Source organism: Trichosurus vulpecula, chromosome 5 (assembly GCF_011100635.1).
Source record: "Trichosurus vulpecula isolate mTriVul1 chromosome 5, mTriVul1.pri, whole genome shotgun sequence".
NCBI lineage: Eukaryota > Metazoa > Chordata > Mammalia > Diprotodontia > Phalangeridae > Trichosurus > Trichosurus vulpecula.
Window position 1 is genome coordinate 256838892 of NC_050577.1, and position 24067 is coordinate 256862958.

Here is a 24067-nt window from a genome sequence, read left to right on the forward strand (position 1 = left end):
TTCAACACAATTTCCCCATTTTTAAAAGCTGTTCCTAATTTGTACAGTTAAGGATTACTGTATAAAGTATAGGTAACTTTGCGGGATGGGGGGGGGGGGGCACCATGAAACTATGTCCTATGTCACAGCACCCTCAAGTGGACAAATATTGTATCTGTCTTTCATCAGTTTTCCATTCCAAATTATAATTTAGATTATTTATACTTTTCTGCTTTATATAAACAAGGCCATAATTTGCCTTGTAGAAGTTCACTTGCAAATTGGTCATTTGGAACTCAATGGTCTGTGTTTCAGAACAGCTCATAAGAACCTCTTTTATCCATAACATCTGAAGTGTAGTATTAGTATCAACATGAAACCCTGTCATGCATAACAATATTTCTATAGGGAATTCAGATTTAGAACTTAGAATGCTAGTAGCATAATTCTTTTACTACAAAGGAATCCAGGTGCTATCAGTCATCCATCTGCTAGAGGCACTGGGTATTTTCTAGCTCCAAGTCATTGCTAGATTTAAGCAAATTCATAGACTTTCCTTTTTCTTTTATAATAGAGGAATTATCTGATTTCTAAATTAATTTTTCTCTTCCTTGCTTTTTGGGTGTGATTTTTATACATGTTTCTTATTTAATATTTAATTGGAAAAGATTATAATAATACAGCAGCTCTCTCTCTCTCTCTCTCTCTCCATGTCTCTCTCTCTCGTACAGACCTGTGATTTCCTCATTGTGGGGGGAATTGTAGCATAGAAACTCATTCCACGAATGCACATTGGTGACTTCTCTTCTACATATAGTCTTAGAGAGTTGGGGGATAGTGAGGGCCAGTGAGAATTGATAGATTAAATGTAGTCCAGTATGACAATGAGACAGAGAACTCGATCCCAGGTCTTGCAAATGCCAAGGCCAGGCCTCTATCTATTCTTGGATTTGATTTTTGTCCTGATTGGTGAGCATATGAGTACAAAGTCACTTAATGTACTCTATCTAGCCAAGCCTAGAACGTGCTTCACATCCCATCTAGACATCCATCCTGGACATCTTGGCAGGTATCCCTATCCCCCCCTTCAGCTCAGCTTTCTACCTCTTATTCTGTAAAGGGAAAGCAAATGAATACTACCACTGCTTCTGGAAAGTGACAACTGATTGCCCTAGTACTTTACCATGTTTGTGGTGACTCTCCAGACAAAAACTCACTTTCCCAGGTACCACTCCTTTAAATATATTGTCTCTCTCTATTAGAATATAAGTTCCTTGAGTGAAGAGACTGTATCACTTTTATATTTGTATTCCAGGGACCTTGAACCATGCCTGGCAGAGAGTAAAATGTTCATTTATTCATTCACTGAACCTTGCCTCCTCTTATATTTACTAATGGAAAAAAGTGCCATTCTTCCCCTCTGAGTGGTTAAGACCATGTACAGTTATCCTTTCCCCATTGTGACTTTCCCCATTGTTGGTTTGATATATCTCAGGTCAGCATAAGATATTAAATGGGAAATTTGGGAGAGTTTTGCCAAACCTGCAGAGAACAAGCAAAGGCCAGCAGACAACACATAAAAAGTTTAGAAATTCAGAAATGCATAATATGTTTGTATAGTATTGAAAATATCAACCCAAATTTTATAAAGTATTGTAAACACCCCCTAAAAGAAAAAGAAAAAATTCAGACTCCTTCTCTGGGAGGAAGGGAGGACCAAAAAATTTTACACAGACTTTCCAGATAGTGGGGGCACTGTGTCCCAAACCCCAGCAATGTTGAAGTACAGCCAATCAGTCATCAATGAGAGGCTAAGTTTTGTGACTAGAATAATGATTTTCAATATGGGAAAAATGTATTAGGTTCTATATAAGACTGTGTAAGCTCACTGTTAAAGACGTAAACAAGAAATAGACACAATTCTTGACAAAAAAGTTTAGGATTTAATAGGAATTGTAGTACATGTCAACAGACAGCAGTAACACAAATTAGAGTATGACAAATGCAAAGGAGAAGTCCAAACAGAGTAGTATGAGAAACTTGTGGAGGGGAAGATCATAGATCTAAAGTTGTAAAGTCCTTTAGACATCATTTTAGAGGGAAAAGCACTAAAGTCCATAGAAGTCCAGTAGTTTGACCAATGTCACATCAGCAGTAAGCAGCAGAGTTGTGTTTGAATTTGGATCTTGTTATTCCACAGCCAGTGTCCATTCCTTAATTGTAACACTGGCACTGCACATACTTTTCCCTTCTAGCAAGGGTCGTTAGGGAAGACCACCAAGGGGACAGCAGCGTTGTAGCATAGTGCCTGGCACATAGTAGTTATGTAATAAATGTTTATTGATTGATTGATCATGGGCCAATTATTTAATCTCTAAATGCCCTAGGTAATTCTCTGAGAGATTAGTTATGGAGATTATAGAATACATTACAGAAGGCTAAAGATACAGGCTTACAGTCAACAACAACATACCCAGCAAAAATAAATATAATCTAATGGGGGGGGAGGGAATTGATTCTTTAATAAAATAGAGGACTTCTAAGCATTCCTGATGAAAAATCCAGGGCTCTGTAGAAACTTTGAAGTTCAAAAACCAAAAAAACCAAAAAAGGGTAAACACAAATGAACAATGATAAGGGACTGAACAAGGACAAATTGCTTATGTTCTTTTTTTTTAACACTGTCTGTCTGTCTGTCTGTCTCTCTCTCTCTCCACACACACACACACACACAAACACACACACACACACAAACACACACACACAAATACATGCATGCCTACATACATATATTTATCCCAATTACATGTTAAAACAATTTTTAACATTTTTTTTAAAAGTTTTGACTGCACCAGAGCAGTGGCAATGTTAGGAGAAGAGGGAATGTATAAAAAATGGTACAAAGTTAAAATAGCTAGATTGGATATGGTGGTACCCTCAATGGTAATACAGAAGTTTGGAAAGGGTTTGGGGGAAAAGATGATGAACAGTTTTGAACATGGTGAATTTAAGTTATCTATGGGGCATCCATTTTGAGATGTTCAATGGGCACTTGGAAATTAGTGTGGAAGTCAGCAGTGAGATTAGGGGTGGGTAAATGGTTTTGAGAATCTTCAACATAGAGATGAAAATTGAGAGAAGGAAGTCCAAGGGAGAAAAAGCATTGGAAGCAAGTGGTCCAAAATGACAAAGGTTTGACTCAGGTCCATTTATGAAAATGAATTTATAGAATCATATCATTAGTATTTCATTGGGAGTAAAACCAATGTCTTGATAAGTTTTTTTTGTTTGTGTCAAGTGGGAGAGGATGGGCAAAATCGGACCAATTCAGCCTTTTGCCCCACAGAAGTAGCCAGGAACAAGCTTGAGAACCACCCTTTATGTAGAAGAAAATAAAGAATCATTTCACTGCAGCGCCACCTAGTGGTTATGCACCATGAAAATGTATTTGTTTTTCTATCAGTCATAGAAATAACCAAAAACATTGAGGAACCTGAAAAATGGCATACTGTGAAAAAAAAATCATTTAAATTAATCTTTACTTTTAAAGGTGAATAAATGCTAATAAGCAGCATTTATATGGCACTTTAAGGTTTGCCCAACTGGAGTTTGCCTCCAAAGTAAAGATGAGGAAACTGAAACTGACAGAGGTTAACAGATTGTCACACAGCTAGTAAGTGTCTGAGTCAGGGTCTGCACTCATCTTCCTGGCTCCAATTCCAGTGGTCTCTTTGAACACCTAGATAGCTTTGAACAAGGAAGAATTTATTGTGTACTTGTTATATGCCAGGATGGGTGTTAAAACTGGTATCAATAAACCCCGCTTTATTTTCTAAATAAAGGTTACAAAGTCTACACTTTGGAAACACTCTAAACTCACATTTACATTAATAAAACTTTAATTGTATGCCCACTTTGTTGGTTATATATCTTTATTTACTGTCCTGGCATGCACCGACAGTAGGTGAGGGCAGGTCCTACTAGGAAATGTGCTTTGAGAAACCAAGGGGTACCCATTTCTCAAATCCTCAAACCTACCTATCACAGGACTTCCACACTTAAAAATTTGACCAATAGAAATTTCTTTGGTTATCAAGTGTAGAAAATGCTAGGACTTTCTCCTTCTTCCCTTTCCCAGAGTCACATCCACTGAGGAAATGCACGCCAAAAGACTTGGAAAATGCATAGCTTTTCTAGGTTCACCTCTTTCCTGGTAAAGGGGGATTTTAATATTCCCACCTAGTTGCTTCAGAAAAATTCTTTGGCATTTAAGGAAGATAATTAGGGAGAAATTTGAGTGTACTATCAGCGCTTCCTCTGGGCAAGGGGGGGAACCTTTCATCTCAGTGTTTCAAAGGACAACAAAATGTACAATATGTGAGCATGGAATTTCATTGGTGGTGATTTTCTTGAAGATGTAAAAGGATAGAACTCTGCTCCCTGAGCAAGTTTAGGTGAGACCAAAGGTTGGCAGAAGTTTAAAAAGAAAATAAAGGTAATAGCCAAAACCCTCATGAGAGGGAGCCCTTACTCTAGAACTGCATCAAGAAAGCTATTACTAGGAGAATGTATGCTTTCAGCCATAAAAAATCCTGGAGCCTTCCCTTTTCTTTGGTGGTAGAGACTGAGTAAGATTGTGGCAGAGAGTCTGTCCATGTCTCAGGTTCTTGTTTGTCCTTTGTTCTTGAAAAGGACCACGACATTAGGGTAGTGATGCCATGACATGCAAGTGAATTGGATTTAAGTGAGAGGGGCCTGTGCAAAGTCACCAGCCTCACTCTCTCCTCCAGAGCTGTCTGGGTCCAGTGACAAGATATAGATACTAGATGGTATGGTATGGTGGTACGGTTGTTGTCCTTCGTTCATCACTATCACATCACTATGCTTGAGTCAAGACTCTATGTGTCCAACTGTGGCTGATCAGGAGCTAGGAATACTCTACCACAGGTTGGGCATGAATAGTCCATGTGAACATTTGGGGTGGATACTCCAAACTTGTGCATCCTGCATGTCCTTTGAGCTGTTTCAATTCTGCTTTGCTCAGAGAGCACAGCACCTTCTCTGATGTGGGCATGCCATGCTGAGTGGTTCTGTGCCAATGTCTCCCATGTCACACAATCAATTCCAAAGTTCTTGAGAGAGACCTTGAGAGTGTCCTTGTATCGCTACTTCTGACCCCCATGTGAATGCTTCCCCTGTGTGAGTTCTCCATAAAATAGTCTTTTTGGCAAGTGTATGTTTTGCATTCGAACAACATGGCCAGCCCATCAGAGTTGTGCTCTCTGAAGCAGGGTTTGAATGCTTGGCAGTTTAATTCGAATAAGCACCTCAGTGTCTGGTACCTTATCCTGCCAGGTGATCTTCAGAATACCAGTTGCCTGAAGGAACATGGATCTAAAAGAGGAACTTAGGAAGAGCTGCAGGATGTATGTAGAAAGCAATGCCTGATGCTCCCCGCTAGGAGCTCCCTGGAACTACCACAGGAAGCATGCAAGGGCTTGCTGCACACAACTCTGCCTCCTAGATGCGTCACACCTGGTGACACTAGCTGGGAACATCTGGGGCAGAGCTTGCATATGTTACTGTAGGTGACTCAGACTATCAAAAGACTTTGGGAGATGGTTTCTCCCTGGAAGCTATCTGTTATCTTCCAAGAATCCTATTTCATTATCTTCCCACCTTTCCATATACTTTCTCATTTTTAATTTTATGACTTGTGTGTTTATAAGTGGGGAGATGGTCTCAGTATCCTGGGCAAAGAGGGGAAGTGATATAACACAGAAAATGTCAGGCTTTCTGAATGGTGCTAAGAGTCAAATGAACGAGTTAAGTCCCCAAAGGGTCCTCTGGCCCTCTTTGTCACATGGCCTTTTTGGACATAAGGGTTACATATTCTTCTTGTTTCAAAATACAAACACCACTAACAGGGCTAAACAAATACAAATATCCACCAACTGGTCCCCTTAATATGAAATGATTCAATCATTTCACTGAAGGAATTGGGAGCTTCGAGGGTGAGAAAGAAACAAATGCATAAGACTTAGAGATAGAATCATAGTGTGAGATGGAGAGAATGCAGGACTTAGACATCTCCATCTATATACTGCCTGTGTGACCATATGCAAATTTATCTGCTCTAAGCCTGTTCTCTTATTTATAAAATGGTTAAAATAACCATAGTACCTATCTCACAGGATTGTTGTCTCAAATGAAATAATTTACTTAGTAAAACATTTCATAAACTTTAAAACGCTATATACATTATTCTTAACAACTAATTAAAACTTATTTGTGAATGAGGAAACTAAAGCCTAGAGGTATATTATCTTGCCTCGGATCACACAAGTAATAAGGAACAGAGCTGATATTTGAACACAGGCCTTCTACCTCCAAATGCTGTGCTCTTGTACTATATTGGAGATGGCTCAGTATCTCAAATATGCTGCTCTCTGGAAGGAAAGGCCTGAGTGAGGACTGGGTGGAGGCAAAATTCAGATAGCCAAACAGTAGAGAAGGAGATACAGGGAAAATGCATAGGTTGAGAAAAGGGTTTAGGAAAATGGGCAGGAAATTCTAGGATTCCATCTTACATTTGAAGACAATTTTCAAGTGTGGTTACGATCACTGTCACTCTATTGTATTTAGTTTAGCTGCTTCTTCGACTAATCAGTGAGAAGCAGCTGTGAGGCATGATGGGTCACTGAGCTTGGGGTTAGAAGACCCAGGTTTTACATCTTGCTTCGAATACTTAATTGCTAGTGGTCATTTCTCTGAAATTCATCTATCCCCATTTGTAAAATGCCAATAATAATAATACACTATCTACCTGGGTTGCTTCGAGGAAAATGCTTTGTAAACCCTAAAAGCGCTATGAAAGTAAAAAACCAACCCAACTCTGGTAGAAGGACAAACTATCTGCTTTGGCCCCTTCAGATGGCTCAAATCCCAGCTTCTTCTGCAAGAGGCTTTTCTTAGTTCGTCCCCCCCGCCCAAGGCTAGAGTCTCCCAGAGGTTAGCTCCAATTTATCCTATATATAACTTGCATGAACATAGTTATTTATCCTTAGTTTCCCTCATTAATGTATGAACTTCCTCAGGGCTGGGGCTATTTTTTGCCCTTCTTTGCATCCTCAGCTATAAGCATAATGCTTCCCTCATTTTTGCTGGCGTTCAGTCATTTTCAGTCATGTCTGACTCTTCATGACCCCGTTTGGGGTTTTCTTGGCAGAGATACTGGAGTGGTTTGCCATTCCTTCTCCAGCTCATTTTACAGATGAGGAAACTGAGGCAAACAGAATTAAGTGACTTGCCCAGGGTCACAGAGCTAGTGCCTGAGGCCACATTTGAACTCAGGTCTTCCTGATTCCAGCTTGGCACTCTATCCAGCAGTGCCACTCTATCCAGCAGTGCCACTTGGCTGCCCAATATAGTAGTGCTCAATAAATGCTTCTTGATTGTTTCCCAAAGCAAAACGAACTGAATTGGCATGTTCTGGTAAAGTTTCTTTTCTCTTTTCTGCTTATTGACAGCCAACAAGTAAAAGATATATCACTGCCACTACCTTTGCTGATTCCCTTCTAATCTAGGAAGTTCAAATCATTTTCTTCCTTTAGCAGATTGGTAAAAGACTGTGGGTCCATCTAAATGAAGGCCTTGAGTAGGAATTTAAACTCCTGGATCATAATTTGGGCTTCTCTTTTTTCTTCCTCAACAGTTAACTTTTACAAATTAGTTAACTGGAGATTTTGTAATAATTAAATTGGCAGCCAACTTAAAAAATACCCAGTTATTATTATTAATCAAAATCATACAACTTTAGGAATAGAAGTAGTATTAGAGATTGCACTTTACGGACAATAAAAGGTAACCTCAGGGAGACTAAGTAACTTACTAAAAGTCACACAACTAGAGAAGTGGTGTCTGTGAGAGCTATTGAGAGGCAATGTGTCACTTTAGCGGACAGAGGGCTAAACCTGGAGGTAGGATGACCTGGGTTACTTTGTTAGAATGACTTCTCCCCTAGGAGCTATCCAGAATCCTGGGCAATTTCTACCCCAAACTCTTTCTGCTCCAGTGATCAGAACCTTCTGTTTCTAACCCACGGCAGCTTCTTGCCTCGATCCTCTTTTTCCTGTGACTATGTCTGACATCAGCTACTTGGGTGGACCCATGCCTTTCCTCCCTATAACTACCCTTTATAGCCAGTCAACTGACTAGCTTGATCTTAACAACAGTTGCTCTCTGCATGGTGATCTATCTTCCTGACAGGTTTCTGAAAGAGCACACAATTACTTATAAATAATACAAATTAATATACACATATATGACATCCACAAAAGGACATATCAGGCAGCCTTTGGTACAAGAACCATAGGATTTGAGAAAATGGGCACACAGTGTGAGAAGAGCTGAGAATTTGAGAAAAAATTTAATTCCATTTCCTGTTTAGAGACAGGAAGAGTGAGGTACATAAATTAATATACATTTATATATATATCCAAAAGGTCAGAAAGGGTAACCTCAAGGATAGGAACAACAGAATTTTAGAAAATGAGCAAATAAGGTGAGGGAAGTTAGAATTTCTAAGAAAAAATTTAATTCCTTTTTGTGTTTGAAGACAGGAAGAGTAAACTACTTGAATATGCAATATATATATATACATATATACATGTGTATATATCCATATACATGTGTGTACATACACACGCATACATGTGAGTAATATATGTGTGTGTGATGTATATGTGTGTGTATGTATACACACATATATACACATGTATATATGTATACGTGTGTGTGTATCTTCTGGAAAAACAGACAGTGTAAGCCCAGGGATAAAAGCCATGCAATTTTATGAAATGGGCAAAAAAGGGGAGACAGGTTAGCATTTTGGAGAAAATATTTAATTCCAATTCCTGTTTGAAGACAGGACAAGTAAGCTCCATAAGGAAGCTCAGGATGAACCCTGCACGTTCAGTAGTCTATTAAATGTAAACCACGAAACACATTTTTCCTTAAAAACACATACATACACTAAAAGTTTTGAAAAGTACATTTTCTATCATGTCTGAACTTTGAGTTCAAATGAACAACTAACCTTTGCTACCATTCATTAAAAAGGAGCGTTCTAAAGTTTTAATGAATTTCAGTCTGAGCTCTGCTTTGAAGTGTTGATACCACCCAAGCAGTGTTTTTCTTCTTTCAACCTTTTCTTGTAAGCTCATATTTTTCTCTTTTTCTAAAACAGCAGGAAGTTCTTTCCAGTCTTTAATGAAGATAAAGGGAGCCCTCATAGCCTTGAGGAGTTGCAGTGGAGCACTAGGAGAGGTGGATGCATTCCCACAATTGCCAGGCGTCATTACATCTTCTACAACAGGAATGGAGCCATAGGAACAAGCCTCATAAATTCGGTAACATTCCGTGTTTACTCCTACGGGGCACAATGTGAGATCACTCTGAAGTAAAGCATCTTGGTAGTTCTTCAAACTTTCATTTGTTTCTTGAGGTTTCCACCTAGAAAAGAAGAAAAGGACCATGAATTCCCATTTCATACTAATTCTGTTCTTCAGGAAAAAAAATTATACCTTAATATCAAGAAGCAGAAATGGTTAAAAAAGAATATATTGGTAAATAAGAAAATAAAAATCTTACCTAAAAAGAACTCAAAGCACTGAGACTTGTTGATGTTTAAGTTTATAATAGAAGTTAAATTTTGAGACCACCACTGCAGATATTACAATTAGCTTTCTAAAAACTCTTATGGCTAATATTTAAATATATTTTTCCCATTTTCCCCTCATGAGTGATTTAAAGAGTTTTGTAATACCCATATGTAATACTAAATTTACTTTAAGGCTGAACTGGGAATAGACTTTGATAGTCTGGAACAAAGCATCTACTAAAATAATTTTACTTCCTGAAGGGCTTAACAAGAGTACAATAATAAAACTTTTCTAGCTGAATTTTACTGAAGGATTTTTTATAAAGAAGAGAATCAAACAATGCAACTCCAAGTTCCTACGTCAACAGTATTTTTTAAAAAATGATTCTAAATGTTTTCAAATGAGAATACTACATTGATATTCCCGGGCTATTCTGGGTTTTTCTGCCTTAAAATGTTTATCCACAGACTGTCATGCAAAAATATGACATGGTCCACAATTCTTGGAATAACAACATTTATTTGACACTTATGATGTGTTAAATGAAGCAACCAGAAGTTTGGTCTCTCAGGTTTTTTTCCCCTCCTATGTTTGTTGATTACTCCCATCCTTCTTTTCCCAATTACAAGGTGTTCCTGGAACTGAGTTCACAGAAGCTGGGAGGGAATAGATGTAGTGCCAGCTACAGAATCCTGAAATAGCACAATGAATGCCAATGAGATAAATGAATACCACATCTTCACCACATCTCCAGGAAGTCAAATTAACCTAGCAATGCCAGTGAGCCAAACTCTGGCAAACGGTTTTGCCTTTGACTGCCAGTATTATTCCAAGTCCACCTTAATGGAGCTTCTGCCCACCTTCAAGTCCTACCTTGTCTCTGTAAGATGCCCCTAAAAGCTTTAGATACTACTCTACTTTCTACAAGTAAACTATACTGACAGTGCAGCAATTGCCTCTTGTGGAAATGCCCCAGGCTAACAAGGCCTTCTGCCTGACTTTGGCAAACCAAGGGAATATGTAAAAGAAACAGAACTTACTCTTCTCTGGCTGTAATCCAGCACAATTTATTGTTTTTATCATGTTGCAAAATGTCCATTAGAATCTCCCTGGATGAATTTTTATAAATAGTTCCTAAGAAATTACACAAGAATGGTCTCTCATCATGCAACAATGACCAACTAGGTTCCACCACAGGAAAATTTCTGTATCTATAAAAATAAATATACAGATTAGTGCATAATATGTCATACCATTTTCCATTTCAATAGTGAGGAATGAAACGCAGATTGAAAGATTAGGGATTATTTTTGTACATAATTTGAGGTGTCATTTCTTTCTAATGGCTGACAAATCATCTTTAACAAATTACTCATATTTATAAATATTAATATTTATTATATATTACTATAAAATATAATGTATTAGTATGATTATATATAAATATCAATAACAGCTACTTCTATATTAGATAGAAAGATTATCTAACTAAGGTGCATTTATATTTTCCTTTTATACTTCCCATCACTAATCTATATTTGTTGTGTAGGTTGCATTCAAAGCTTTGCAACAGTGACTGGTGCATAATTCCAGCATGGCGGCTGGCAAGGAGGCTTAGCGACACTAGACCAATAGTTTCCAAACTTTCGTATATGAGGGCTCCCTTTTCAGGTTTTTACAATATTCCACAGACATGACAGTAGCTGTACTGCTAGTATCTGTAAATTAAAAGTACACTAGCACAAAAAGCTGCTATGAATTCATGAACACTTTCAAATTAACTTACAGTTTGTTAATCACAATGACATATATCTATCCATTTGACATTATTCAGTCAATAGAAGGCATTTTGCTTCTTATACTATGTCATACTGAGTATTCTGTTGGAGCTAAAGAAAAACAATAATAGTGTGTGGTGTGTACATAGATTTCTAATAATGATAGTGGATGCCTGTGGATTCAGTTCTACCAGTTGGGAATCACTGGTCCATACCAACTCTCTCAATTTACAGATGAGGAAACTGAGTATGAGAAAGGTTAAGTGACCTGCCTGGGGTCAAAGAATTAGAAACAGAGTAGGAAGGAGCACATTTCCAGACCAGTGTTCTTTCTACCACATTGCCTCTCCAAATGATTATATAAACAAGTCTTTTTGGTGGTTAATCTAGTTTTTAAAAATTGCTACTAACAAAAAGAACCATATAAGATGGTTTTCAGATTGACTCCTCACCCCTCCAGGAAACATAACAGAAACTTGTTGCATATTGCTAACGTGGATGAGGAAAAACCAGAGATAAATCATGTTTTTAAAACCTAATAAGCCTGTTGTAATATATGATTAAGCACTATCTTACATGACTGGCTAACAGGAGATCCACATGGTAGCATAATATCTACCATACTAATATAGTCTCTTAGTACTGTGTTTTATTAGTTATATATTATTAGATTTTTAAATATTTTTACTTGAGGTTTTGAGTTCCAATTTCTATTCCCACTCCCTCCCCTTCCCTTTCCCTGAGATAGTTAGCAATCAGATATAGGTTATACATGTGCTTCTGTAAAGTGTACCTGTCCCTAATGATCACAGATAGATAACTAATTTTCCTGTTCTGAAAAATCTTTAAATGAAGTTGATTCCATAATCTTCCTTTTAATGGCACAGAAATTAAAGTGTTCAATTCTGAAAAACAATGTAATTACTTTATACTTACGTGGCTACCCCTAAGGGCCACTGGAAAACATCTTCTTCATTAATCCAGGGGCTATCATAGATTACAAAAAGTAGTTCCACAAAGCCTCCATTTTTTTTAAGATATGGATTAATCCATTTGTTATTGCAATGTTCATTTCCAAGTAAGACAACAGCAACATGCTGGAGTTTCCGAGCTTCTAGTAAAGTTTTTGTATAGAGTAACCACTGTGTGGCGAAAGAGATCTTTGTGTCTTCTCTTCCATTTAAAATAAGCACCACGTTATCCACCTCAACTGAAAAGTATCCTGGGAGTAGGGCTGGACCAGTGATGAAGCTGTAACATTAGAACAAAGGAACTTGACATTTGGTTAAGACATTTAGTCTTCAATGCAAATCTTGTCAAAATTCTGCTCAATTCTTCGTGGAAGAATGCCATACCACTAGCAGGCTTATACCCCAAAGAGATCAAAGAAAAAGGAAAAAAGACCTATATGCACAAAAATATTTATAGTAGCTCTTTTCACAGTAACCAAAAACTGCAAACGAAGGGGGTATCCTACTGGGAAATGGCCAAGTTATGGCATATGAATGTAAGGACTATCACTGTACCATAAGAAATGGTGGAAAAGTCAGTTTCAGAGGAAACTAGTTAGAACTCTATGAAATAATGCAGAGTGAAATGAGCAGAACTAGGAGAAACTTTTATACAGTGACACCATTATAGAAAAAACAACTGTGAAAGACTAGAACTCTGATCCATGCAACCCATGGGTCCAGAAGACTGAAGATGAAACATACTACTGACCTCTTGCCAGGAAGGTGATGCACTTAAAAATGTCAAGAGAGACATTTTCAGGTACAGTCACTATGAGAGTTTGTTTTGCAGGATTATTCCTTTTTATGATGACGGTTTTAATTTTCGTATATTTTTGTTGTTGTTGCTCAAGGGGAGGAGGGGAGACAATGGCAAGGACAGATTATAAATGAAGGAGACATGCACTGTATAAGAGGGTCTTTAAATGACTAGTCTCTAACCATTTCTGGTTGGCTGGAGGTGGATGCATGTGTGAAGGAGGGAGGCTGTGAGGACAGTAACAATAATTATAATAATTAACATTTATTGAGCACTCATTTTGTGCCAGGCATTGTGCTAAGTGTTCTACAATTATTATCTCACAACAGGTCTGGGAGGTAAGTGCTTATTTATGTGCATTTTACAGTTGAGAAAGCTGAGCACACAGAGGTTAAGTGACTTGCCCAGGGTCACCCACCTACTAAGTGTCTGAGGCTGGATTTGAACTCAGGTCTTCCGTGCTCTAGGAAGACTCAGGCCTAGTGCTCTACCCACTGTACCACTTGAGAGGAGAGCAAGGCCATGGAGTAGCCTTCTGCCTCAAGGGGATGATGATGGACTTTGAGAAGGCTCTGTGTATCCATGTGAGAGAGTCACTTAGAGCACTGGACGCAGGGATCTTAAAAGTCATTCTCCCTACCTCTTTACAAGCCACTTTCTTCCGAGTTTGATGTTTGAAATCCTTGCAAACCATAGTGTGTGTGTGTGTGTGTGTGTGTGTGTGTGTGTGTGTGTGCGCGTGCGCGCGCGCACGTGCACAGCACCTATTAGCCCTCAAATGGATAGATGAGCATGACTGCTCTGACAGAGATAACTCCTTTCCAGGACAGCCCTTTTGGACTCACATACACATACCAATTGTGACTTTACTCACCAATTAGTTTTACTTGATTTAGTCTGGGGGAAAAAAGGTGAATTTAGGCCAAGAATTTACAGGAGTTTTTGCTCATCTATATAATGTAAATAATCTGTATGATTTCATTTTTTAGGTTTCAAGCATTTTTGCTGGGATTTAGAAAATCATAGGTAATGACTGCCCTTAAAGGTACCTCTTTAAATGTAATCAATGATTTGATTAGCATTTATTAAATGCCTATTATGCACAGAAGACTATTCTAGGTATTTGTAGAGACATCAAGATAAACAACAGCATGTACAGCATTTTCACATCTGATGATGCCTTATCAATGACTTTCAAATAGAGTTGAGCTGAACCATATTACTTTTCCTCTTCAAGTTCAAAAGATTAGAAATTTTTCCACAGTGGTGCCCACTCTGATGCAACAGACTGTGGCCCTTCCATCTCTTAGATGATAGTAATAAAGATTTATCACCAGAAAGAAAACCTTCTAGCAATGAATTAAGGCATTACATGTTTTTTAAATGCCACTTGAATTCATCTTAAAAGAAACTTATATATTTCCTGAGCTCAGATATTCTAAAATCCTGAGGGTCAAAAAAAAGAGGGAACTATGATACAGACAAAATTCACTGAACTACTAACATTTCTGACTGCTTAATATGAAAAAATGAGAAAACCAAGAGTATTTTATTACAGAGACAATTCTTGACATATCCACAACACAGGAGGGAACCTTTTAACCCCAGTCTGACAGAAGTGGACAAGAAAACAGACAGGTCACTCCTTGTGGCCTGAAGAATGAAAGAAAGAGGACAACTAAGGAGTTTAATTAGCCCAGGTGAGCGTCCCTGGGAATTTACACTGGCAAGAAGTTTGTTCTTTCCTCTTTTATCCCTTAGTCACTTTACAGCCCTTATCCTGCTTCTTATGCAAGGGTTTTTCTCCTTTCTAGCCCCTGCCCCAGACCCCAGGGCCATTGGTTTGGAGCTGGGTGAACTCTCACTAGGAGTGCTTGGCAGGTAGGACAAAGTCTATTCTAAGAAAAATCTATTTTCTCAGGGAGACAGTGGTTTGGTTTTACAGTATTATAGTTCAGATACATGATGGATTACGTAAGTTTTTGTGGGTTGGCCTTGGGATCCTAGTCACAAAATTTATCATTCTAACAGCAAATGTATCCCAAATACCTTATATAAAAACTTTTAAAAACATAACCAATTTCCTAAGTTGTGGACTATCTACTATAGCCTCCTTAACTTGGGGACTTTGAGGGGGTGGGGTAGGCAAATTCCCTGCTATGATGAGGATCAGCAACACTTATGTAACTGATGGTCTCAGAGCTGCCTCAGGTGCAGAGAGGTTGTCACCTGCCCTTGAGCAGAAAGTTGTTATGTATCTGAGGCAGGATGTCTCAGTCTGTCTGATTTCAGGGCCAGCCATTTAATCACCATTCCATTCATCTTTCAATTGGACTCTTGCTGATAGAAATAGTTATCACATGCTATTTTTTTTTAAAAATCTAGCACAACAAACAATGAACGCATGTTCCTATGGAATTTGTGTATACATATCCTAATGAGCCTGAGGCATTATGTTTGTACCACTATATATCTGTATGGTACATAATGTCTATAAGTATGTAGAGAGTCAGGACCATAGCATCGAATATAACCCAGAAAAGGAAAATAGGAATAACTCAGTAATTCCGTATTTGCCAAATTTTTAGCTAATATGACATACCTTTCTGTGAGACTAAAGATAGCTGGGAAAAAGGTTAAAAATATTTACTCTTACTGATCTAATTAATATTTTAATTCTAATCTTAACCACCAAGTTATTTTGTAGAATACACTTTTATTTCATTTCTTCTTAAAGAATAATTGTAAGGATATTTATCTACTAATATTTAACTTTTAGCTAAATAAGATAAAGATATGCTACATTAGGTCTTAGAATGAAGTACGGAAGGAAAGAATGAAAAATGAATTTGTAGAAAATAAACTGCAAACAATTGGTTCTTAAGTTACATGAAAAGCATGGCTGCTTTATCTGCCCATGAACATATATATCATGGAGGATGTTTACACATGTATATAACAAAAAGAGAATTTATTCATTTCTTATTGGTATTAATTGCTGATGAATGCACTAGTATTTTTTCCTTTTTTCCTCCCAAATGACCATAGAAAACTTCCAGAACAATTAATTTCATTTACAACAAGTTTCTAGTAAAACTGTGGGGGAAAAGTAAATTCAACTTACATCTAGAGTAAAAAAAAATGGGTATACACAAAATAATGAACATTTGGAAATTAATGTAGCTATGTATAAGAAAGAATGGAAAGAACTCAGAACTTCTGTTACAACCAGGTAGGTTATCACTATAACAACCAACAAGAATTTGCCAAGCCCACACTATGCCCTTGGTACCATGGATGACATGGAATGAGAAATGACAAGGGAGATAGCTTCAGCAAAATCTCGGAAAACTTGGATGAACTGACACAGAGTGAGGTGAGTAGAAACAGGAAAACACTTTATACAGTAATAGTATAAAGAAAAAATACTTTGAAAGAAGAATTCTGATGTATGCAATGATCAATCATGCCGATAAATGATAATGGAGCACATTCCCTACCTCTTGACAGAGGGGGTGATAGACTCAAAATAGAGAATGAAGTATAAATTCTTGGACATGACAAGCATAGATTTGCTTATTTGTCACAAGAATTGTGTTTTTCTTTTTCTAAATGGGGGTGGGGAGGAGAGGGCTAGTAATAGTGTTTCCCCCCAAAAAGAAGGAATAAACAAAAAGAGAGTCATAGAAACATTTTAAAAGTGCACAGAAGAGAAGGAAGTTCAGTGAGAAACTTGGCAAGTAGGACAAATTTGAAAGTAACAAGGTGAATTTACAATTAATTTTTTTTAAAGCAAACTGCACTGATTTGTGGTTTTACATAAAATCCCCTTTTTTTGTTCTACTTTTGTGTTCATAAAATTCAGATTTTTTAAAAAACAAAAACAAAAGATACAGTCCTTAAATTCAAAGAGAGTGCAATCTAGTGGAAAGACAAAAATCAACAGATATGAAGCAAGAATATATAAAGTGATAACTGATGGCTTGCATTGTAAGTGTTGTGGTTCTAATAAGTGGGAAATCAATGAGAATTGGCCAGGACATGGAGCATTGGAGAGGACATTCCAGGAAAAGGAAAGTGAACAATGAGAACGTGAGTCAGTAATGAGACCAATCTAATTAGAAAGGAGGGGACAGAAGAAGTGGAAAGTGAAGTTGGGTAGGGAGAAGACGGACTAAGATAAAACCCAGCAGAGATTTTATTTAGGTTAATATGGAAAAGGGAAGAGTCAAAGTTGGCTCTATTTTTTCAATCCCACCTAGATGGCTGAAAGAATGTTGGTACAATTTACAGATGTATAGAGGCTGAGAGGCATACGATGAAATATTAAGTTTGGGATATGCCAAGTTTGACCTTAAGTCATAAATAGAGTTATCATAAATTCAGGAAGTTTCAAACTTCTTTTTTTCTTATTCTTAGTACAATATTGATGTTTAGAGAATAGGAAAAGGAAGATGTAGCTATCCAAACTGTCCTTAAGTAATCTGAATTTAGGGAGCTTATAATTAAATTTGGCATATACTCAGAATGATAAAAATGGAAACTTAGAAAAGGGAATTTTAAAATCTACAAAACAGAAAACTTGGATGTTGACATTCTTAGAATTAACAAAAACTCACAATTATAGATACTAAGGTAGAAGGTTATTTTTTTTAATAATTTAAGAAAAAAAATGTTAAATCTTACTTTGGGGATACAGACTGGAGCTATATTATTTCATTGGTAGAGGGAATTCTGTGGGCAAGGAAATTCCCTCTACCAATGCAGGCTGGAAACTTGTCTGTACCTTATCATCTTGGAGAGTTGCCTAGATCTAGAACATTTAGAAATTAAAATTATTTGCCCCATTCACACAGGTAGTGTATGTCGTAGGGGAGATTAAACTCAGGTCTTTTTGGTTTCAAGGCTAGCTCTTTATCCATTATACCATGTTGTCTCTATTACTTTTAACAAGAGCAGTCAAAAAAAATTAAATGTCAATGTCCTGGGAACCTTTCAACATAAAGACTCTGAATAACTACACAGCTATATTTGCACAGGAAGGCAACCAATGGCCAGACAATTTCCCACAGCTTCTCAGTTAAAATATCTACAGTTCGGCAATTGCAAAACTTCTGTAAAAATGTAATTCATTTAGCAGCTATAGGTATTAGTTAGCCAGACTATTTAAAATCATTGAACTTTACACGATAGTAAAATAATTAAAACCAAACTCAAAAGAAATTTTAAATCAATTCATGAGAAAGGACTGGAAAAGTAAAATGTTGACTCACAGGTGAATTTTGCAGCTTAGCCCCTGGCAGCTTCCCAAAGTCTTTCCACTTTTTAGGTCAATGCATCATTTTTGATTCCTGTTTTCTGTTCATCCTGGCTTCTCATGCCTGGAGCCCTGGCCTAGCTCTCGAGTCCCTGAACTAGGTCCCTCAGTTCCAAAGTTCTAGGTTATTCCATGCTCTAGGCTCTCCCTACTCCAGTTTTTGGGTCTCCATGGCTAGGAAATTGAGGTATAATCCCCACTTGTACAAAGGGCAGGTGTGCACAAAACCTTCAAATATCTCTTTTATCCTCAACTCCCCTCCCCCCTGTCCACAAAAGGAAAAAACTTAAATGAAAAAAAAAAGTAAAAACATGACTTTATATAACTTTTGCTTATTAAATTTGCAGATGACATGAAGCTGGAAGGGATAACTAACAAATGGGATGGCAGAATAAGGATCCCAAAAGATGACAACTAGAACAATGAGCCAAATCTAATTACATGGATCCCTATGAAATTTTGCGCAGCTGACATTTTGAAACATGATTTAAAACATGGGCAGACAATAGTTCATGTGAAAAAGACCTAGTAAACTGCAAGTGATCTAAAAGCCCAACATGGGAATAGTTTATATTTTAAATCCTTGTTTTCCCAAAGTTGCTGCTCTTTTAGAAATTGTGTTTTAAGGTGGCCAGGGAAATGTCTGCTTAATTTACCATAAGAGAAAAAAACAGTACCCCTAAGATGCCATGACAGGAATCCTTCTTAACACAGGCATGTGAGACTCCTTGTTTTGAGATGTGCTTTCAAGACAGCATTCTGACCTACCAAGTCAAATGCTTTTTTGTCATCAACAAACAGCAGAATCTTCTATTTTCTGCAACTTGCAGTGAACTGTGCAACTCTAAAGACGTGGCTGAATGTAGGCAATCATTCGCAGAATTCTAGCTGTTCTCTAGCAGGACCGCTAGGTGGCACAGTGGATAGAGCGCTGCACCTGGAGATAGAAAGACTCATCTTCCTGAGTTCAAATCTGGCCTGTGACAGTTACTAGCTTTGTGACCCTGGGCAAGTCACTTAATTCTGTTTGCTTCAGTTCCTCAACTGTGTAAAATGGGCTGGAATGGCAAATCACTCTAGTATTTTTGCCAAGAAAACCCCAAGTGGGGTGACAAAGAATTGGACATGACTGAATGAAAGCTGTTCCCTTCTCATATTTTTAAGGATGACTTTGATATTTATGTAGAACACTTTTATAGTGATTTATAAAGATGAGAAAATAAGTACGCAGGCCAGTACTTATTAATGTCTTTTTCAGCAAGAATATTATTGATCATTTTTTCTATCCTTTTGGAATCTCCATGACATAGTACAAAATAGTCACTTAATACTCTAGAAATTGTGTCACCACCTGCACTGGTTCTTTCCTTGATCTGATCCAACTACTCTTCTCAACTTTTTAAGTGACCTTTCCACTTCCTTGTAGACCACACTAAGGCCTGAAGTATCAAGGTCCAAAAGTGGAGTTCCAGTATGATTGGTGATGAAAATGGAAATAAAAGCTCTATTCCATTTCCTAGGATTTGTCAACTGCTTGCCAGCATTTTCTAGAATTACTCTTGGGACAATGTTAGTTTAGTTGAGTCTCCCGCTGAATTGCCTTTTAGATGTGTTTTTTCCTCCCTTCCTTTTCATCATTTCAAACTGCAATGGGGTTGGGATAGGATGATTTGACCAGTGACTTGACTGGTACAGGAAACTCTCAGGTGAAGAAATTCCCTCTACCAACGCAGGTCCACACTTTCTCTGCATCTTCTAGTCACAGAGAAGTGAGGTAATTTGCTCAGGGTCACACGGCCAGTACATGTCAGAACCTGAACCCAGATATTCTGGCTCTAAGGCCATCTCGCTGTCCATTAACATAACATTACAATACCACGCATAAACTGCCATGATCCTATACAGTTTTACCAATGAGTTTGTTTTCTAAACTGGTGTTTCCCTTAGCTTTCAGTTCCTTCTACTTAGGAAGGAGATCAAAAGGCTAAAATGGTTTTTGACCAGCTCTTCTGGCTTCCTCTTTGGGGTGACTATATTAATTGCTAACTTCTTTTAGGAAAGGTTGTTAGATCCACGTTTTTGCTTCCTCTACCTCCATTTCCTATTTTCTAGCACCGTTCCCTTGTTTGCATAGACTGATTTCAGGTTGTACCATTTGTAAGCAGTGTCTTATTACTGAGATCTTTTTCTTGGGCCTATTCCTAACAACCCCAGCATGACCCAATTCTATGATGCAATCCATAATAAAGCACATGTGTGGCTTTTAGGGACCATCTTCAACACACAGTAACAGTTAAATGATTTTTACAGAAACTCCTTACACTGATACAGACAACCTACTTATCTCTATCATTTAATTTCAATTAACTTGGGCACTGAGAAGAGTCACAGTCAGTACATGTCAGAGTTAAGACTTGAATCCAAGTAGTACTGATTCTGACATAGGCTCTCTACAATATGTTATATGACCTTTCTTTTCTTTTCTTCTCTTTCCTTTTTTTTGTTAATTCATCAAATATAATGTGCTTAAGTAGAGGAAAGTATTAAACAGAATTCATTCTATAATTCTACTTCATACTGGTACTAGTGCGTAGCATGCAGTATGCACTTAATAAACGTACCCTGGAGGATATGTCACATGGATAACTTCAATATTTGTATGACTAGCTTTATCACAAGTCGACTCAACCTATGAAAAGTTCTGTTAGGTGGAATGCTACATTTGCTTAAGCTCTGCTTGGTAAAGCAGTCAGAGGAGCTGTCTAGCTGCTCTTTTTTTATTCCTTATGAGCTGAATCTCATGCTACTCTGCTTTCTGCAGACTTGTAAAACACTGAATAAAATACATTTTAGCAGTCTGATAGTAAGATCAGACTGTGCTGAGTCTTCTGTCTAGACTTCAGACAGCTGAGGTTTGCAGTGTGTTTTCTTTAATTTGGTGTTTAGTATTAAACTGACAAGAATTTTGTCTGACAGGTAGGAAGAGAAACATGAGAGAACAGTATCACAAAAACCCAAGAGGAGAATATCCAGAAGGAGGGGATGATCTATAGTGTCAAATTTTGTGAGAGGTCAAGATGAATAAGTACTGAAAAATGACTATGAGATTTGCAATTAGTATGTCATTAGTAACTTGAGGGAGAAGTTTTAGGTAAGTGATGAGGTTGAAAGCAAGACAACAAGTGATTGTGAAATGATTAGAGTGCTAGCAATGAGTATGGAAAGATTTTCCTTTTGGAGTTTGGTTGTGAAAGGTAGAAGAGTAATTAGATAGTAGGTTAAAGGGATAGTAGGATCAAGTGAAGGTTTTCAAGGCAGGGGTGAGGGGAATGATCTGGACATGTGTATAAACAGAAGGAAAGGAGCTGATGGATAAGGAGAGATTAAAAATTAGGTAGAGAGGGATGATCGAAAGGGAAAAATCCCAGAGGGGAGTTAAGAGTACAAAGAGTTGAAAACAGTATTTTGGAGAAGCTTTCTCCAAGAATGAAGCAAAAGGGAGAGAATTAAGAATGATGCTGACACGATTTGGAGCATAGAATGTTTTACTTCCCCAAGGAGACCCTGTGAATTATCTTTCCATGTTTATGCAGCTTTGCTTTGTCTTCTCATTTTATTTATCATGAGAACGCCAATACTGACGTGGCTCAATTTTTCCAATAGTAGGTTGACTGTTTAACACTAGACGAAAGTTTGTAATACCAATAGTTAAGGTGTTCTACTTCCTTTCTGACAATATTCTACAGTCACTACTGAAGATCAGGGCTGAGGGCCTTTACATCTTTTTCTTTATTTTCAAGGGTTGTCATGCCATGACCCTACCTATAAAGATATTGAGTTATCTTTGTTTATTTTCACATTCCCTTGTTCTCTTTCTCAATGGCTTTATTTCATTTGACTTAATTCCCGCCTTTTAGTTTTTTCAATTTATTGACGTTCTAAAGTCTTACAATATAATATTCTAAGCTTTTGGTCATTCTTCACAATCCCTATACTTAGTTATTTTTAAAGTGCTACTGAAGCCCTTTGATTTTATATTATATTCATTTCAAAATATGCCCCTCCTCTTTTCTTACTCAGAATCTTCCCTTGTAAAAAAGATTAAAAACAACAACAGAAACAGTTCAGCAAAACCAACTACTACATTGACTATATTCAGACAGCATATGCTTCACTCCTAGTTTTCAACAAAAAAAAAGATGCATTTTTTTCATTTCTTATCTGGGGCAAAGCTTGTACTTTATAGTGGTTACCTTATACTTTAAAAACCTGCATTTATGATTTAAGCATAGCATAATCAATTATGCAGAGGCACGGATAAATTAGATAAATCAGGTAATGGATAAATTAGAAAGGTCTTTTCTTATATAAAACTATATTTTTCTAAAGAAACTATCCTCAGTTATGGTAATTTGTGTTGCATACCTCCTGAAATTGCAAAGCTCCAATTAGATAAAAAATATTTTTCTCAAAACTACTGTCTATATTTTTTTCTAAAACAACTATTGTTCTTTTTTCACATTTCTTCAAATAATGTAAAGAAAAAAAACCATTTTTATACACCTGTTAGCTTTTTCCCCACTTACTTGATTCTAGTCTTTACTTGTTTAAATGCATCCTCTATGGTCATCCAATCCCCATATCTTGGCCAATTAACTGGCCAAGTCTCATTAATTCTATTGCCTATCATCTCTTGCACTTATTCCTCACTCTCTATTCACAAGGCTACTAACACCCATTTGGGCACTCATCACTTTCATTCTGGACTATTTGCAATGTCTTTCAGACTGGTCTCCCTAGTTTCAGCTTCCAACTTCATTGATGTATCCTTAATACAACCACAACACAGGTGTGACCATGTTACTTCCCTGATCAAAAATCTTCACTGGCTCCCTATCATAGCCTCTAGGATATAACACAAAATCTTTAGTCCAACATTTGAACTGCTCTGCTCTCTGGCTCCCCACTACTTTTCCAGACACATGACATTACTTCTTTGTACTCAAACTTTCCTGCCCAACTAAACCACTAGCTGTTCCCTAAACAAGACATTCTGCCTTCTTCCTTTGCGTCTTTGAACAGGCTCCCCTGCCTAGACAATACTCTCGCTTTTTATGATCACCAGCTTCCTTTCTGAAGGCTCAGTTCTGGTGCTATCACCTCTGTGAAAATCTTCCTGATCTCAGTTGTTAAACAGTTCTTTCTTATATTTACTTAACTGCACATACTGAGTACCAAATCTTGGAGGACAAGAGCAGATTTATTTTTGTCTGTGTTCCTAGCACCTAACACAGTTATACATATTAAGCACTTAATGAATATTTGTAAACTGAATTAAATAATTCATTGGTACTTTTTCACAAGCTTTTAGTGCCTAGATCTTAGTAACTCTTGCTCCTAACTAATGGTCAAAAGCATATTCCTACTGTGAATGTGATACCTTTATTTTGTTTTAAATTTTCTCCAGTAATTTAACACCCTAGGCTTTTTCTCTCACCAAGGTTTCCTTTTTCAGTTCCCAAAGTTCTTTGTATATAATACACAATTTAAATTTCTTTGTT

At 37.3% G+C, this 24067-nt stretch overlaps 1 protein-coding gene across 1 annotated transcript in view; it reads right to left on the reverse strand.

Annotated features, from left to right (window-relative positions):
• Nucleotides 1-8860: 8860 nt before the first annotated feature.
• Nucleotides 8861-24067, reverse strand: part of RXYLT1 (ribitol xylosyltransferase 1) — a 28328-nt gene continuing 13121 nt past the window's right edge. Inside the window, exons 4-6 of the mRNA XM_036758436.1 lie at nucleotides 12356-12670; nucleotides 10682-10852; nucleotides 8861-9492 (exon numbers count right to left, since the gene is read on the reverse strand). Of these exons, the coding sequence (XP_036614331.1) occupies nucleotides 9072-9492; nucleotides 10682-10852; nucleotides 12356-12670 (907 nt within the window). The 3' untranslated portion in view covers nucleotides 8861-9071. The remainder of the gene's footprint in view (nucleotides 9493-10681; nucleotides 10853-12355; nucleotides 12671-24067) is intronic.